Source organism: Malaclemys terrapin, chromosome 6 (assembly GCF_027887155.1).
Source record: "Malaclemys terrapin pileata isolate rMalTer1 chromosome 6, rMalTer1.hap1, whole genome shotgun sequence".
NCBI classification, from domain to species: domain Eukaryota; kingdom Metazoa; phylum Chordata; order Testudines; family Emydidae; genus Malaclemys; species Malaclemys terrapin.
The window spans coordinates 16653556-16673051 of NC_071510.1; the positions used below are offsets into that span (position 1 = coordinate 16653556).

At 42.8% G+C, this 19496-nt stretch overlaps 1 protein-coding gene across 1 annotated transcript in view; it reads left to right on the top strand.

The window, feature by feature from the left end:
• The first annotated feature begins 6836 nt into the window (after positions 1-6836).
• Positions 6837-19496, top strand: part of LOC128839302 (atrial natriuretic peptide receptor 2-like) — a 40134-nt gene continuing 27474 nt past the window's right edge. Inside the window, exons 1-8 of the mRNA XM_054032181.1 lie at positions 6837-6890; positions 7938-8034; positions 11043-11175; positions 12261-12269; positions 13718-13841; positions 16235-16339; positions 17005-17107; positions 18641-18786. Coding sequence (XP_053888156.1) covers positions 6837-6890; positions 7938-8034; positions 11043-11175; positions 12261-12269; positions 13718-13841; positions 16235-16339; positions 17005-17107; positions 18641-18786 — 771 coding nt within the window. The remainder of the gene's footprint in view (positions 6891-7937; positions 8035-11042; positions 11176-12260; positions 12270-13717; positions 13842-16234; positions 16340-17004; positions 17108-18640; positions 18787-19496) is intronic.

Consider the following 19496-nt stretch of genomic DNA (forward strand, 5'->3'; position numbering starts at 1 on the left):
ATTGGACACATTACCTCCCAGGTTAATAAATATTCCAGATCTTACCTAAATACACACTTACAGCCAATTCTTATTAGCTAAACTAAAATTTATTTAAAAAGAAAAGAGAGAGAGTATGGTTAAAAGATCAATATACACATAGACATGAGTTCAATTCTTGAGGTTCCGATTCATAGCAGAGATGGCGAGATTTGTAGCTGCAAAGAGCTCTTTTAGAATTTAGTCCATAGGTTATAGTCCAATGTCCAATATCATTTCAGGGCGTTCCAGTTTAGGACTGGGATCTCAGGCCTTATGGCTTAAGCGTCCCCTGAATGAAGCCTCAAGCAGATCTGAGATGACAGGATCAGGAGCCAAAGATGACAGGCTAGAGTCCCTCAGCTTACAATGGGCAATCAGGGTGACTTTGAAGTAAGTCCATCAGCAGTAATTAGCTACACAAATTAACATAAGGCAATTGCCCGTTTTTCCACCATTGGCAGGTGATTGGCTATACATTTCAAAAAGAGATGAATACAGCGATATCCCGTGTTTACAGTTCATTTAAATGCTAGGATGTTCAATTGATCTCTGAATTAACAGAATACAGCATAGACAGGGACTGTTGGTTACATTGTTGACCACCACCCATATATATGTAAATACACAAAACCACAAACATTATCTCCCCATATGTCTTAAGGGTTGAATTTGAGTCATTCATCCTGCAGGACGCTTAACCCTTTCTGGTCATGCGTCACATATGTACAGGAGCAAAGAACTGCCAGACTGAAATACCCTCCAGCCACCACCACCTAGGACTGAATTTGATCCTCCAAACAGGAGATGAAGAGGAAGAATAGTCTGGTGCTTAAGATACTTGGGTGGGTTTTGGAAGATCCGGGCTCCATTTGTGACTCTGCCACAGACACCCTGTGGGATCTTGTTCTCCTACCCTTTAGTTTGTCTTGTATATTTAGACTGTAAGCTTTTCAGGGCTGGGACTCTCTTACCATATATTATACAGTGCCTAGCACAATGGGGCACTAATCTGAGTTAGGACTAGCTCTGCTACTGGATTTATGGGTGACCTTGGGCAAGTTGTTTCACCTTGCTGTGTCTCTGTTCTCCATCTGTAAAATGGGGATAATGATACTTACCTTCTTTGTGAAGCACTTTGAGATCAATGGCCAAAAAAAGTGCTGGATCAGAGCTAGATATTATTATTGTTATTGTTATGGTTAATTGTTGGCGTAGCATACCAATGCAGGTGAAAGTCTGAATCGTTCTGAAGTCTATAACTACACATTATATTTATGTACATGATATCCTGGGTGCCAGTATTGTATATTTACTTTCTTTGCTTTGTTTTGCTTAGTTCAGGTTTTCCACAATCTTGAATTTCCTTAATTATCTCTTCACAAGCCCTTATTTTGAGCTGTCATGTTGGCTTACTGCCTGTCAGCTTTATTCCTCTGTGTAAAACATGTACTATTTGCAAGCCTGATTAAGTACTCAGTTCCTTCTGCTACAGTTGAGTTAAACTGTCATCAAACATTAATCAACTAAAACCAAGATTTCAGATCTCTTGGAACAACTGGGAGTCTTTGTGGGTTTGTTTTTATTTCTAATTCTAAAGCTATGGTTGCTTCTTTCCTTTGAGCTTCCCCAGGGCAACCCTCCACCCCCATACACATACATTTGAGAGAGAGAAATAAATAAGCTGCAAGTTTAAGTGTTCAAAGCCCAAATCCACACAAGCACCTAGGCGGATTTAGGATGGAGTATCCCAATGCCTAACCTTTAGGCACCCAGCCAAATCCACAAAGCCTGAGTTAGATGCCCAGGATCCCTATACAATGCATGAAGAGAGATAAGGGCCAAAGAATGGGAGCTGGGTGGGGAGCTGTCTAAGCCTAGCCAAAAGCAGAGGTTGAGGAGAAGGGTGTCCCCTAGACCTTGCCCCTCTCAGGGAGTTAGGCATCTGAGTCCAGGTGGGAGGGAAGCACCTATCTCTGGTTGGGATCCATGGAATGCTCTTCTGGAGTCAGACTGTTTCTTGCATGAATGGTGGCAGCTCACGCCTAACTCTGCACAAAATAAATAAGAGGGTGTGGGGGAGAGGTAGTGACAAATGCCTCCTTCTCCCTCATAACTTTCGCCTAGTGGTTAGGTCACTCACCGGCAGGGCTGCCCAGAGGGGGGGCAAGTGGGGCAATTTGCCCCAGGCCCTGGGCCCCACAGAGGCCCCCCGCGAGAGTTTTCGGCGGGTCTTCGGCGGCAGGTCCTTCAGTGCCGCCGAACACACCCGGTGCGAGTGAAGGACCCACTGCTGAAGATCCGGAGCTTCTTCCGCTCCGGGTTTTCAGCGGCAATTCGGCAGTGGGTCCTTCACTCGCCCTGGGACCTGCCGCTGAAGTGCCCCGAAGACCCGGAGCAGAAGGACCCTCGCCGCGAAGACCCCAGGCCCCCTGAATCCTCTGGGCAGCCCTGCTCACCAGTGATGTGGGAAACCCCAGTTCATTTCCCTCCTCTACCTAAAGAGAACAGATTTCAGCATGAGTTTTCCACCGCTCAGCTGAGTGCCTGAACCACTGCTCTGGGATAGTCTGATATAGGCCTCTTGCAGTCTGTGTGTTGAAGCTGTTCCACTGTGTATAAATACTGAAATAATTTGGAGTGCGGCAGAGAGAGTGAGCATGTCTTTGTAGTCCAGTGGTTCGGGCACTCACCTGAGAGGTGGAAAACCCATATTCAGATTCCTTCTCCCCATAAGGAAGAGGGAGGAATTCTCAGGGTTTCCCACATTCATGGTGAGTGTGCTAATGGTCGGGCTAAAGGTTATAAGGGAGGGCAGCTGCTGCTGCTGCTTTGTGTGGAGTTAGGCATGTTTTGAGAACGCCGGCCAGTCAGGCCCTGTAGGTGAGATAGATGGGGTAGTGCGTTCCTCAAAGCAGATGAAGGCCTTGACTGAGGTGTTGTGTGCATGCCCGGCAATGGAAATACAGACACTGAGGGGACCTTTATGGCAAAATGTAGGTGCCTCCAGAGTGAGATGGCAACTGAACAGGTGTTTGGATGATCTCAGTGGCACTAAATTTTGGACTTAAAAGTGGGGATTAAAGTCCTCTCATGGATCTGGGCCCAACAGTGCTTTTATGAGGTTCATGAGCATGGCTGCGATCCCCCAGTGCTCTTGGTACCTAATCCTGTGAGATGTTCAGTACCTCCTGCAGGCTGAGATGAGAGAGCCTGGCTGGTAGGCAGCCTGGGCTCAGCTGCTAGGGGGAGGGAGTGGGGCCCCGGCTCGCTCTGACCCTGTCCCTGCAGCAGGACCCAGATTGGGGGCGGCCCACTGCCGCCCCAGTTGCCAGGGACAGGGGTGAGCGAGCCAGAGTCCCCTCTCCCCATCCCTAGCATGTTTCTGGCTCTCTCGGCTCCTGTCCCTGGTAGCTGGGGCAGCAGTAGGCTGCATCCGCCCAGGCCCTGCTCCCCACAGCCATGCCCCGGCAGGGAGTCGGCCACCACTGCCTCCCAGCCAGGCTCTCTCCGGCAGATGTGGCTCTGTACTGCTCCCTGCCAGGGAAAACAGCCAATTTAGCCAAAGGTGTGGGGGGGGAGAGAAACAGGGATAGAAGGTAGAACCCCTTTCCCTCCCCACCCCCGGCAGGCCAATCTGGGGGGGGCACTTGACCCCCCCCCATGTCCCTCCCCCAGGATCAAGACCCGATTCATCCACTTAATATGCAATTTACCCCAATCTAGTAAGTCTTTAAAATATGTATCTGCCAAGAAACATGTAAGAAATCTAATCACATTTGTGAATCTAGCTGTCACTATTATTTGTGTTTCAACCGCATCTAGAGGTCCCAGCCCAGAATACCATTCTGCCAGGCATTGCCCATAGTGCGAGAAGGTCCTTGACCACAGCCATCTGCAATCTAAATCGACAGGACAGCTAAAGGGTGGGAGGGGAAATAGAAGCTGGATTGACTTGCACAAGGCCAGTGGCTGAGCCAGGAATAGTGTTCCGGGACACAAATTTCAAAAGCACTTAAGTGATTTAGGACCCTCAACCCCTTTTTCCAAAGGGACTTAGGCACCTAGGACCCTAAGTCCCATTGCCTTTCAATGAGACAGGCATCTAAATCTCTGGGAAATGGACTGTAGGCTCCTAAATCACTTAGGTGACAAAAATGTTACCTTAGGTCTCCTAATACCAGTCCAGTGCCCTATGCGCTGGACCACAGTCTCTCTCCAATGGATGTTGTACAACCCCTAAACACAGCGTTGCTGAATCCACAGCAGTCCAGCTGATGCATGGCGCGTATCACTTGCCTGCAGCTGAAGTTCTAATCATTGCATTTGCAATAGCATTTGAAGCAGTAGGAAGCTCTACTATTCCCAAGTAAAACTGTACTTTTCTGTGTGCTGTTGTTCTGGTCTAAAGCCACTAGGCGGGAGTAACAGAACAAGCCAAACACTATTAATTACCCTTTCTTTTACATGTGACTGTAATACTGCAAGCTGCAGACTAAATGACAATATCTGTAAAATTATAAATATTCCAAAATTTGAATCTACCGGTATATTTCAACTAAATCCTCTAAGATAAATCTTCTAAGGAAGCACAATGTGTATGTTAAAATACATCACAAACTTCCTTCAGCAATATTTATAACCCTTTTTCGTTTTTTTGCAAACATGTATGCATGTTGCTTTGGTCACAAGACTATTCAGAGTCTCATGAATACTGATGTGAATGTGCCCATACAAAGATTTGCATGGGACTTACTCAAACATCAATCTTGAAATCTCTTTAATTACCTTCTGTTTGATTCTAAAAGTTAGCCATCTGTAGAGTTGCGGATTCACCACTGCAGCGCCTCCTGCTGGTCGTCTCGGGAATTAGCTCTCCAGCCTCCAGAGCGCCCTCTGCAGGCTGGTGTCCCACTTGTCGCTGGCCCCGTGTCCCTCCCAGGACCCCGGTGCCCTGTTGTCTGGGATGTTGCGCCCTGGCAGTATCCCCCCACAGTTCTGGGTCTCCCCCTCCCAGGGGAACTGCCACCCACTATCCCCACTTCACTTCAGTCTTGGCTACTGCCCAGTCTCCATCTAGCCCCTCGTTCACTGGGGCAGACTGCAGTATCAGCCACTCATCACAGGCAAAGGGGTTCAGACCTGCTGCTTCTGCCTACCCATGGGCTGCCCCCTGCAACCCAGTACCTAATAGGCCTTACCAGGCCTGCAGCCTGGGGCTTTCCTAGGCCGGTGCTCCCCGGCTCCCTTGGCCTGTCCCCAGCCCTGCTCCCCTCCAGGTACCTAGTTAAGCTCCTGCAGCCAGGCCCTTCTCTCTCTGCGTTCAGAGAGAGAGAGTGACTGGGCTCCTGGCTCACTGCCTTTTATAGGGGACAGCTGAGCCCTGATTGGGGCGTGGCCCAGCTGCAGCCATTTCCCCAATCAGCCCAGCTTTTAGTGTTGCAGCCCTCTCCAGGGCTGCTTTCAAGCCCTTCAGGGCAGAAGCGGGTGACCATCCCGTTACACCATCCAATTAGGAAACTGAAGCAGTGCCATGTGACTTAAGTGACCAGCTGCGCACCACAAATAATGAATAGTTAATACCCAAAGACATAGCAAACAGTTTGCAAACAACCCATAGTCATAAATATGTCAGCATAGAGGTCAGCTGGTGTGAATCAGTGTCATTCCTTTGAAGTCACTATAAGTTTCTTTTTCCATTGAATCATTCAGAGGCCCTTTAAAGGGACCGATCTGAATGACTACATTACAGTATTGTAGTGATTAGTGTCACTATATGAAGTCAATGGTTCTCTGCTGATTCACACCAGCAGAGGAGCTGGCTCTGCTAAAGATAATCAAACAGCTTTGAGTGAGAAACGACTTAAACAAGTTAATAAAAATCAGTCTCTTTACAGATAATTTACAACCAGAATAAGGAGCAAAACACATTGGATAAACAACCCTACTATATACAAGTCTCTCTATTTTTTTTAAAGATAAATAGAACTATGTGTGAAGTATGTTGTTGAGATTTCTCTCAAGGCCCTTTTTTCTTTTCACCGTCAAGTATGAATTTGAATTCTGAGATGGCCCACACAAACTTTCTCTTAAGAATTTCCAACACTTAGATGACCACATTTCGTTCTGAGCTATTGGGCTTGCAATCAGAATTTAAAGTGAAACACAGAATGAAACTGAGTGCAGCAGAAGTGAGCTTTAATATAGCCCTAGTCCTACCAAACCAATAGATAGCATACTGCATTTGCAGAGGCAGTGTGTTAGCAATCAAACACAAGTTATCGGGCTGAATGCAGGGGTAACTGGGTGGAATTCTATGACTGGGGTTATGCAGGAGGTCAGACTAGATCAGGTTGGTCCCTTCTGTGCTTGGAATCTATGAATCCATCTTACCCCAGACCCAGCCTGTATTTTTCTGCAACTGTCTTATCTGCCCTCCAGGGAAATTTCCCAACAGGGAACAGAGAAGACCTGAGAGTCAGAAGCAACATGGGCAAGGGGCTAAAGTCCTCACACTCCTGTTCCTTCCGGGTGCTGAGGGGAGGGAAAACCCTTCCCTCAGCGCCTGGACATTTGGAGGGGAGCTGCTCTGTGGCTGAGATGACAATCTGCTGCCTCCTCACAGGTGCTTTGCTAGGGATAGGGGGGAGATTCCCACTCCACAAAGGGAAGGGGAAAGGAGGGAAGACAAATAACTGCAGCAGCTAGAGCAGTGATAAACCCCTGGCTGGCTGGAAACCTGTAGGGAGGGAAGAACCCAGCCGAGCTGCAACAGCAGCAGCCCTGAAGCTAACTGGGCTTGATGCCTATTTGGGACCATGGGAGCTGCCAAACCACCTGCCCCAGGGCTCCGAAGCCTCCTCAGTTTACTGGTAGGTAAACTGCATAGATCCTGCTCCTATGTGGTGCATAGTCAAGAAATTAATAATATTTTATTGCAGTGGTTGCTATTAATACTTCTTAATTACGGATTGTTCCTAATATATTCTATTTCACTAAGATAGATAGAAACAATTGGTTCTACTCTCTTCCACTTCTATGCAAAAGACTAATGGCAGAATCTATTAGAAGAAAATATTCTATTCTGCTAATAGTTAGGAAAATAATTAGGAGAATATGTTGCATTCTATTCTACTAAATGTATGGAACAATAATTAGAGAATACATTTGAAGACTATATTCTATTTACTGTTTTACTAATATGCAGAATATAATAGAATACCTGAGAAGAATATATCATATTGTATTTTATTCTATTCTTCCAATATATAGAATAGCAGAATACATTAGAAGAACATGTTCTATCATATTCTTTTACTAATACCAAGAAAAACCACAGACTATATTACTCTATTCTATTCTAGTATATAAAGTGAAATATATCGCATAATCTATCCTGCTGTTTTTCTGCTATATACTTTGAGTCCCATCAGTTATGATTAATATATTCTACTTTTATTAATAGAACATAGTATGCATTAATAAAATACTACTAAGAAAAAATAGATTCTAAAAAAAATTCAGTATAACTTTTATATGTTATAAAACCTGTTTATATTTATTTTCTTAAGCGTATTTTATACACAAATTATTTAAAATTAAAAAGAAAAGGAAGAGAAGATTTGGCTGGAGTGTGACATTTAAAAAGCACACACGCTGAGCTCTGTTTAAACCCAAAGCACAACTGGATTAGCTGAGTTTCTCTTATTGTTTAATAAATTTAGAAATAATTTCGGGGGGTGGAGGGGGCATGTGGGAATATAATGAACCTGTAATCTTGTTTCTGAACATTTAGATGATTCCTGGCTGTGATCTTTGTTCCAGAAAGTTGGAGAGACTTTTTATAGTAAGAGAACAGATTTTGTAGACAAAAATTCCTCTGTTTTATGGGATTATTTGGTATGTTTTTTCCATGGCAGGTGATATTAGTGGACGGGTGGCACGACCTGGATAACAGCGACTATGATTGCTGGCCCCTGGAAAAACCAGATGAGTATAACATGCTGGACTGTGGAGGTGAGTGGGTCCCACAGTTGCTCAGGGAAGATCATCTTTGCCTGCTAGGAAAATGGATGAGAACGTGAAAATTTAAGTAATCAGAATAATTCCTAATACATCTCAGGTCTCAAACCTAGTGGAAAATATTTCAGTCAGCAGCAACGTCTCTTTCCAGATGAATTAAGTCAAGGAAAGTGGCTAGCACACATACACTTCAGAATAAATATTTGTCTGGAGCATATCTGTTCCAAGGGGAAGATAATTAGGATGATTAAAAAAGAAGGAAATCATTGTCTTCAAGCAAGGAATTTTGTTTGACATTAGAAAAAACTAAAGCAGCCTAAACAAAACAAAGCAAACGAACAGCCCTACATTGCAGCCAGATTGTATTCAGTACTTGGTTCAATTATACCCTGCCAGTTCCAGATTGGATGGGATTCATTTAAACACTAAGCCAAAAAGTGGAGCCTCTCCATATGTATTTTCATGCTTTGATTTCCCCGCCCCCAACTTCTATTCAATAGAAACAAATAACGACTCTCAGATCTTTATACACCTACGTATAATACTTTGAAAGATGAGTTTCTAGTGCAAAAGAATCAGAAATGTAAAGGCTACTTGGTTGATATTTGAAACTCAAAGTGGTTTTTTTTAAAGAGTTTAGGAGTAATCAGAAATAAGAAGCTAAATAATTAATGCAAATAAACAGTTATATAAATGCTGGAAAAGGTTAGGATGCAATGCAACAACTTTTGACGTACTGCTGCAAAGCAAAATAACAGGACCCAATCCTACAAGCTATAAACTGGTAAAACTCCCACTGAAGTCTGTAGACAGACTGTAGGCTCAGGCTCAGAATGTAACATAATAGTGTTAATATTGTCTCAAATATTCAAAGTTCAGATTAAATGGTGAAGTTCAAAGAATATTGACTATAAACTGGACATTCTCTACCCTGGCGTATTTAGCATCTCTGTTATCCAGCTGTTTACTAATGCAATCGACTTTCTTGAAACAAAGTTATCAGTGAACCAAAATGCAAAATGAATGCAATAGGAAACAAAGAGAAGTAAGGGGAGGGGAGGGTTGCTAGAGTTTTGTTTTTCCAACCCTGATGAATAATGCGATTACACTAATATGTGCCCTTTGTAACCAATTTTAGAATGATCTTTAAGCTTTGTACAGTTTATGTAAAATACCTTTACCAGCTCCTAGATCAGGGGTTCTCAAACTGGGGGTCGGGACCCCTCAGGGGGTCACGAGGTTATTGTGGGCGGGGGGGATGGCGAGCTGTCAGCCTCCACCCCAAACCCGGCTTTGCATCCAGCATTTATAATGGTGTTAAATATATATATATATATATAAATTTATAAGGGGGGGTTGCACTCAGTAGCTTGTTGTGTTAAAGGGATCACCGTACAAAAGTTTGAGAACCACTGTCTAGACGCAGATGAAAACTGAGCTAGAGACACATATTATGGCTCTTATTGCTATAAATTAAACATTAGTTCTTTGGTGTGCATATGTATCTATGCGTGAATAGAATTAAATAAAGGGATTTTCTGCTGTTGTGAATCCTTTTCAAGGAAAAAAAGCCTTTTGCCCTAAGAAATTTATTTTGACCTCTCACCTAGCTGCCATGAAATACTCTCAACCTAAACAATTATTTTACCTTTTAATAATTTGTGAAAATCTGGCTAGAATAATATATAAAGTGAGCTTTCTTTTGTCTCTTCTATTATATTCATTATTAATGATTTGTTATGATTGTTCCTCTACTGCTGTTGACCCAAAAGGATTGTTTCTTTTATAATTAACCCTTTTATATCTGAAAAGGGAACTATGTGCAGAAACAAATCGTTTAGATCACCAAGCAGTATGCAAGTGAAGAATATTGTGATAAAGGAAAACTCCAGTGTAATAAGTTCTAATCACATTTAATTATAAGGAAAAGGAAATCACTACAGAATAGTAACTCTTACTCACATGAGTAGTCCTGTTTAAGAAGATTACTTGCTTAAGTAAGGACTATTCATGTGAGTAAGGGTTTTCAGGAATTGGCTCTGTGTGTACTAATGATTCCTACTACTTTGTTCAGTAATATACCCTCTGAGAAAGAAGGGCTGTATTTATGGCTTGATGGAGCCAAGAGATTAATAAAACTGGGATTTTTCAGCTTGGAAAAGAGACTAAGGGGAGATAGGATAGAGGTCTATAAAATCATGACTGGTGTGGAGAAAGTAAATAAGGAAGTGTTATTTACTCCTTCTCATAACACAAGAACTAAGGGTCACCAAATGAAACTAAAGGGCAGCAGGTTTAAAACAAACAAAAGAAAGTATTTTTTCACACAACACACAGTCAGCCTGTGGAATTGCTTGCCAGAGGATGTTGTGATGGCCAAGACTATAACAGGGTTCAAAAAAGAACTAGATGAATTCATGGAGGATAGGTCCATCAATGGCTATCAGCCAGGATGGTCAGGGATGGTTTCTCTAGCCTTTGTTTGCCAGAAGCTGGGAATGGGCTACAGGGGATGGGCACCTGGCATTGGCCACTGTCGGAAGACAGGATACTGGGCTAGATGGATCTTTGATCTGACCCAGTATGGACATTCTTATGTTCTTAACTGTAACTAGCAGGAAAACAGTGTAAATCAGGAATAACTGCACTGAAGTCAGCTGAGTTACACTGGAGTGAAATCGATACAAGTCAGAAGAGGATCAGGCCCACCTGAGCAAAGTGAGTAGGGTTTGGTCCTAAGTTTCCAAGTGCTCTGATTAGTTAGCTTGCACCCTGTAGGGGAATAAAATCTAAAAACACTTCTTCTCCAATAGATGTTATTTTGGAACTACCTGTACACTATACATGGGGAAGACCTTTGGCCAGCAGTAATGACAGGAAGAATATTTGTGAAAATATTTACATTTCAATTGGATTTCTGCTCCAGAACAATTTGTCCAGTTGCACATAGTTGTAGTAGGTTAAACCAAACATGTTGACCCATAACTGTGTGTTATTTCTAGGTCTTGAGATGGCCTGGGTCCAGAGACCTCCAGAAAAGGCTGTGAGTGGGGAGTTCTTCAATGTAACGTATGCAGTCTTTGCTTCAGATCACTTTTACCACTATGCTGTGCAAAACGGAATCCTTTCTCACAGGTACCACCTCCTGGTGCAGGTTTGTGTGTAGACAAAGTGTCAATGGATTAAGCTCCTGGGAATGGGTAGACCACTGGTGTACTGAGATCACTGCCAATCTTGTTGACCAATATTGTCTCATTGTTTACTTGTACTCCCCCTTTGTGCTCTCTGTGTCCATCTGTTGTTTCTTGTCTTGTATTTATATTGTAAGTTCTCTGGAGTAGGGACCACCTTTTTGTTCTGTGTTTGTACAGTGCCTATCACAATGGGGCTCGGTCCATGACTGGGGCTCAAACATACTATGATATTACAAATAATAATTTGTATTAATAATAATAATCACTGCTGCTGAACAATTGGGTGGCACACATGCTATTATAGTTGTTATTCATCTTTCCCATCCTCAACCCAGCCTGCTTGTTTCATCTCACTGTTATGTCTTACCTTTTACATTCTGAGATAGCTGCGGCCAGGATAGGTTTGTTCAGTGTCTAGCACACTGGGACCCAACTTGGTTGTGGCCTGTAGGTCTCAATAGGAATAATAATACTAATAATAATTTTTAATGTACAACACACATTAACTACAGTATGGCCTGTGACTGTTGAAGTCAATGACAATGACTTCAATGGGGCCAGAATTTTCCTACTGTAGCTATATCAACACACTTACAGACTGTAACGTATACAAACATAACGGTGTATAATAAGGCAAAATCGAGGGATTAACATGATGCCGTTGTAATGACAAGTGTAAAAGCTGAGCAGCTTGTGACATAGGATCACTGAGATGCATATTTAGGCCCCAGTCATGTACCGTGATCCATGCAGAGCAACGTAGGACTGGGGCCTTAACCTCATTTCACCATTTTCTATGTTCTTTTTATGTATTTGGTGGGTTAAAAAAGATGGTAAATGAAAAAAATCAAATTACACAGAAAATGTTCCCGTGACCTCCTACGTGTTCATTTTTACAACATTCAATTTGTGAGAGTACTTCTTCAGAGAGAATTTTTTTTTACATGTTCTTTAATATTTAAAGCTGATATTCAAGATTGTTGGGGGGGGGGAATTTTGATAGTGTAGGTGGCTTTAATCATGAAGTTGTATTTCGTTCATTTGGGTACTGAGGGATTTTGGACAAACTTTAGTAATGATCTGTAATAGTAATGGTAAAACTTTTTTTACATTTTCCCAAAAATATTTATAGCTATAATGTCATAGCAGTAAATTATAGCATTGTGATGACATAGCCATAAAATAAACTTTCTCCAATAGCTGGAAGTAGGATTATTGCTACAGTCTTTCCAATGGGACTTGTGCTCATAAATGATTTAGGAACGCTTGAAAATCTCACTCTGAATGCATTAATAATACATACAGGTATCAAACACTCAAAGACAGGACCCTTAGGACCCAGTTCAACAAGATGCTTAAGTATGTGCCTCTCTTTAAGAAGGGACGTAAGTCCCATTAGCACCAATGGGATGCTGCCTTGCTTTAACTACCTGATCCCAAGGCCATTGGAGTGGACAGGAATCATTCTATCGACTTCCTGGGGTTTTGGATTGGGCCCAAAATGAGGCAAGTACTTAAGCGCTTCACTGAATGGAGATCTTAGAGTTGAGGAGTAAAATGTTACAAAGTGCCCAAGGACCAGATTTTCAAAGGTATTTAGGTGCCTGAAGATGCAGATAGGTGGCTAGTGGGATTTTCAAAGATGCTAAGCAGGTCAGGTGCCTAACTCCAAGTTAGGAGCAAGAAGAAGTCAATGTGAGTTAGGTGCCTCTCCCGCTTCAGCACTTTTATGAATCCTACTAGCCACCTAACTGCATCTTTAGGTGCCTAAACCCCTTTGTAAATCTGCCCTTAAGACACTCGTGAAAAATTTACCCTAGGTGAACCTTAACTCTGTTCCTTTAAAATGTATTCTCCTTTTATAACACTACAAATTACTTGTGAGTTAATACAATTTGCAATAGGATAAAAACTGTTGTTTTTTTTCATAGAGCTTTGACTCCAGTAACAGTACACTAGATAAAGTCTTTAGATTTTAAGTCTCAGTCATATCTACAAAGTAAGCCACACTTGAAAAAAAATCAGTTACTTTGTTTTGAAGTAAAGAATGTTTATAATGGAATGTCCTGAAGTTGAGAGAGACAATCACTCATTTGAGATGGTGCAGAGGCTGTAAGTAGAGATGGACATCATCAGAAGTGGCATGAGGATCTGAGTCAGGGGTTGTGTGGCCAAGATTCCCCATCTGGTGGTGTTGTCAGGGTGGAGGACTAGGTTGAGGAGTTGGCAGCTACTGGAGGATTGACAGCTGCCAGACCTTTTCTGCCTAGGACCAGATGGTGCCCCAGTTGATAGCAGAGATCCATCGCTGTGGGGCTATTTCCACACACAGCAAAACAATGTAAAGAAATAGCAGTGTGTCTCCTGCTGTGTATATCTGTGCAGTGTAAAGAACAGGACTTCATTACATGCCTGTTAAAAAAATTTTAGGAATGAGAAATGAATATAAAATCCTCTCTTTGTATTTAAAAAAAAATGGTTAGCAATGCTGCGGCAGCCAAGAAGTTCTGTGAAGAACAAGAGTGCCCTTCCAACTGGAAAGATGCAAATGGAGAGAACTGCTGTGTCCATCACGCCAACGTCCACTCCTGCCCTTTGGCCTTCATGGTTAGTACAATGGGTGGGTCTGTTCTGCATGCTAGATGAGACACTTTAATAGCCAGGGCAACATAATGAAAAACGAGGGCCTAAAATTAGGCCCCTAAGTCCATATTAGGGCCTGATCCAAAGTTCATTAAAGCCAACAGAAGGACTGCCATTGATTTCAGCAGGCTTTGGAGCAGGCTGCGAGAGACTGAAACAGCCTGATTTTCAGAAGTTCGGAACATCCAGCAGTTTCCATTAAAATCAATGGGAGTTGCTCAGTGACTTGCAGGGTTGGACCCTATATGAACTGGTTTTATCATATTTCATCAAGGTAGAAAAGCATTCAAAGGCCAGACAATAAGCTCCTGATGGCTGGCTTTGCACTGCGAGAAGAATCTATCCATTTCTTCTGGACTCTGTTAGGGCACTTGTACAGACATACCGGGTGAAATCCAGGCTCACGGAAGTCAAGGCAGGTGTTTGTGCTAAATTGCAGAGGGGGACAGTCTGTTTCTCTTCACTTTGTGTACTTACCATATTTAAAATGGGGGCTCCAGAATGACGTGTTAGAACAGTTTAGTTTATTTGTATTTATGGAGGGACAGATAGTACCCATAGGACCAGAAAGGAGAGGAAGTTCTGCAAGATTCCACTCATTATGTTTTAAATGTATTTAAAGAGAGAAGGCTTCACAGGGGAAATCATAGAATCATAGAAGGGACCTCAGGAGGTCATCTAGTCCAACCCCCTGCTCAAAGCAGGACCAATTTCCAACTAAATCATCCCAGCCAGGGCTTTGTCAACCCTGACCTTAAAAACCTCTAAGGAAGGAGATTCCACCACCTCCCTAGGCAATCCATTCCAGTGCATGTGTCTAGCCCATAAATCATGTTCATCTCACCCAGCTGCACCAAGGCCCCTGTGCCTCCACAGCAGCTGTGGCCCTGCTCCTTGCCAGCACAGCTCTATTGGAGCCACTGTGTTAGGGATTCCCCAGCTGACCTCAGAACTTCCCCTTGAAGGAAGGGGGCTACAGAAATATCATCTAGCTTGTGGCAGTGTAATTTTTTGGCTGGAATCTCCACTGGCGCTGCACAGCACGATATGCATCCTGTCAGCATGCCCAGTCCTCCCTCAGTCTGCCCACTGGCTGCCACCTCCCTCAGGATCACTCCCGTGTCCACACACCACCCTCTGTGGGAAGAGAGAGGGTGTACTGTTGTGGAGGTGTTCTACCCCCAAATCCTTGTGGGGAGGGTGTGATCTGTGAGTGATTCTAGCACAAAGGCACCACCTAGCCTCTTGCTTTTAAAGTTTGAAATATTTTTGAGCTTTCCTGCTTAGACAAGGCAAGCATCTATAAAATAGCCCCCATAGACTAAAACTGCTGTAGGAAAGTGGGCTTGTGCTAATAAATGGATAGTTACAAATAAAGCTCTTTCCATTAAGCAGGGGCTTTCAATACGGTGTCATCTTTTCAGGAAGAATCATAGAATATCAGGGTTGGAAGGGACCTCAGGAGGTCATTTAGTCCAACCCCCTGCTCAAAGCAGGACCAATCCCCAACTAAATCATCCCAGCCAGGGCTTTGTCAAGCCTGACCTTAAAAATCTCTAAGGAAGGAGATTCCACCACCTCCCTAGGTAACCCATTCCAGTGCTTCACCACCCTGCTAGTGAAAAAGTTTTTCCTAATATTCAACCTAAACCTCCCCCAGTGCAGCTTGAGACCATTACTCCTGGTTTTACCTCAGCTAGCATGAGCAATCCATTTCTTTTTTGCATACTGTATTTTAAAGTGCATGAACAGAAATGCCTGAATACATATCTGAAATTTAGCAAGAAGGATTAAGCCATTTAAAAACCCATGATCCTCAGACAGCCATTATAATTCTCAATGGCTGCAGCTGCTGGGAAATTAAAGTTGATGCAATCTTAATGAGAAATGCGCTGGAAATAGGAACTTTCATGAAAGAAACACCATATCCCATAGTTGTCACCAAAAAAAGTAGAGCTACAGTCAATCTACCATGTAGAGAATAAAAAATTGTGGACAAAATTCTACTTTTAGTGAAGTAAATACAGAATAACTCCAGTAACTTCAATAAAGTTACTCCAGATTTAGGTGCCTAAATGAGATGAGGACAGAAAATGGCTCATGGACTTTGAGCGAGTGAGAATTTTGTGGAATTTTAAACTGGACTATCAATCCATGTTCTCCTTTCCATTTGTTTGTGTTTTATTTTAGCCCACAATGGTGTCATTTATGATTGAGCATTGTCATAATGAATAATACATTGCTAGTTATTGGAATAAAGCACAAGGCCCCCAAAGAGTACTAAATTTAAGAGTATTAAGGTCTGGAATTTTCCTTGTTTTATTATCTATTGATATAACTGCTCTTTTTTGGTAAAGGGGAAAGGTGGAATATGTGGCCCGTGGATTCCGGATGATGGCCAGATATTTACTCACACTTTATCTACAGCTGGCAAAATGAGTCAGACAAACTGGACGGCCAAGGTATAGTACATTTACGGCATACAATGCTCTAGACCTTTTTACTAGCAGGCCAGATCCCGCAGTCCTTAGGTAGGAAATCCGCCCACTTATTTCATTTGGAGTTATATGCATATAAAGGCCGCAGGATAAAGTCCTGATACTGCGAGGTGCTGAGTGCTTTCAGCTTCCAACTGACTTTACTGGGAACTGAGTGCACCTAGCATCTTGTTTCCAGAGGACTGGATTCTACTTCTGCTTGTCTCACTTCCCTCACTTCATGGCAGCTCCGTGAGGGTTGCCAATATGTCTCAAAAACATTTATGGAAACAGCTGAGGCTATCTGGGCCCCAAAAGTCTTGGAAGAACATAGACTTTGCCTCTCCCAGAGGCTGACCTATTCAACAGAACTGCACGTGCACCAGTAGGGTTGGGTGGAGTTACAGACTCCCTTGTGGAGAGACAGAGGTCTTGAGTGACCATTTAGCTTCCATTCTGGTAACAATATCTAATGCGGTTTGGAGACAATTGATCATGTTGCCACATGGGCTGATGGGAAGATGATGAGACCTCCATTGCCTGCAAATAGGAAGAAGGTGAAATAATAGATCTAGAGAAAGGAGATTAGATTATTGGTGTTGAAAAAGGCCAATGTATGAAATTTAAAGCAATGGCTGTTTGTTTGGCAGGTTGTTTTGGTTCATGTGGGGGTGACCTCTCTCATCGCACACATCAGGGTTGGGAAAATGCAAGTTGCTCTGGAAGCCAAAACCACGGTGCTACCTGCAGTAGGTATGGTATGAAATAAAGACTTCTCGTATGTTAAACAGGAATTACACAGCTCTTCCAATTCTACTGATAGGCTAGAAGAACAAAAGCCCACATAGCCCCTTCACAAGTGAATGTATCCCATCAAATGTTTCTACAATTCTTTTTCAACCCACTTGAAATCTCTGAAGTTTTTCCAGCTTCTCGTTGCCTGTGTAGGACATGGGAACCCTGTAAAAGGCTGCACTTGGTCAAACAGCTGAAATCAAATACCAGAACCAGCAGCTTCAGGCACTACAAGGCTTGTTGGGATGTCATAGGGATGCGAAACAGTTCTACCACATGGTCTCTTTCCAGTATATGGACACTCGTCATCAGACAGGAAGCAGGCTAGCCTGAGGCATGACAGCTAACGAGCAAACACAAGTGATTCTTGAGCCTGGTGCTATTGTTCATATAAACCTCAGAAACACTGCCCAATGCAGTGCTCTTGTGTTAATTTTAATAAATATAATTGTTAGGCATTGAGAGACCTCTGTGATGGCCATAGCACTGGAACGCAGATTACAATGGAATAGAACTGAAGCAGGCAGAATTATTACCAATTGTTTTCCAAAACATTTGGATAGTTAGGAGATCTGTGCTTTCACAGTGGCACTAAGTCTTCTCTTGCTTGAGAATCTGAGGTACAGCATTCTAGTAGTGAAGATCCGTGGGTGAAATACAGGCCCCATTGGAATTAATGGGAGTTTTGCCATTGACTTTCACTGTAAAGTATCTAAAGAAATTCCCACTGGGATTATGTTTTAGTAAATGAAATGAGAAAACAGTGATTATTTAATGAAGTTACCATTTGCCATTGACCTTATTGCCTACAAAACCAAACAGACAGCTCTTTGAACATCTCAGCTGTAAAGATCATGTCTTTCAGGGATACTTTTCAACTTTGTGATCATTTGCTGATGTTGGGCTGATGTTGAAACTTCCATTTAAATTACATTACATCTGATATTGGTTCTAATTTTCATGAGCTTTCGTTTGAAACACCTCCTAGCATGGTTGCTTTGTTCATTTTGCCTGAAGTTATTCATACTACTGAATACCAGTCCTGCTGATTGAAAGGAAAGGGGGCAAAGATGGCTTTCTGTTCTCCTGACCCCTGGGTCTCCCAAGGGCTGGGCTGAGTATACAGAGTAAGGGACAGTCCCTGTTTTCAAGAGCATACAGTCTAAACAGGCAAGACAGGCGACGAGAAATAAACAGACAAAAGGTAACAACCAAGCAACACATCTGCAACAACATGTCAAAAGCACTGATGTCCACCCTTAGTCTAAGGTCAGTGTATTTTAAGGGTCCTTAGATTACATTTTAAATCCGCAGCTTTCAACTGCTGGACAAAGCTCCTAGAATCCCTCAAAACCTGTTCTTTCAGATATTCTGTGGCCACTTCTGGGGATCCCCAGCCCAGGAGCCCTATGTATTTGTTACTGACTTGAGTCCTAAGAGTGGATAGAGCTATTTTCAAGCATTTTGCTCTCTACATCCCTTTTTGCCCAGTCTGCGGAGATGGTGTTTGTGAAGAAGATGAAAGCTGTTCCACATGTCCAGCTGACTGTGGGGAATGCCCACTGACAGCTGATGCCAGGATAGCAATTGCCTTACCAATATGTTTAGTCTGTGCTGGCTTCATTCTGACAATAGTGGTAAGTGTCAAATGAAATCTCCTTTCTCTTCTTTTATTTCCATCATGGTGTCTCCATTATTTTATTGTTTACAACACAACTCTTTACAAGCATCAGAACAGGTTCTCTGCTACACACAGAATCCCCCGGGGAGATCCAAGGGAGAAGAAGAGAAATGGGAGGAAAAGTTGCTTCTTGATTCTGGGGCCCATTCTACACCAGCCCCCCGGGGATAGTTTAGAGCAGCCCCACGTTGCTGGAGAATGGCTCACAAGGGGCTGACACCTAGGATTACACCTTCTCTGTAATGATCCTGGTGTGTCTGACTGTGCATCCTAACACCGGCTGGAGCCTATCCTCAACTTAGGAGATCCAGTCAGTTTCCGATCCTTGGGTTTTGTTTCGTAGTAGTAGTTCATTATTATAACAGACTCACTGGGGGGAATACAGAAAGGGGTGTGTGTGTATAAAAGGATAGATCAATATAAAGAAAATGCTTTGTGATCCTTTGGGATGAAAAGTGCTGGATAAATATAAGATGATATATCATTTTTACTTATTCTTTTACTATATTTCTGCAGAATAGGCCCTTCTATTTTTTGCATTCCTATAGATTCCTCTGTATCTGAAGGTACATAAATTAATTTCTGAACGTTATGGAAAGCTGTTGCCAGGGAAATATTTTCAGATGTATAGTCATGGTATTGATTGTGTGCATTATGGATAACTTG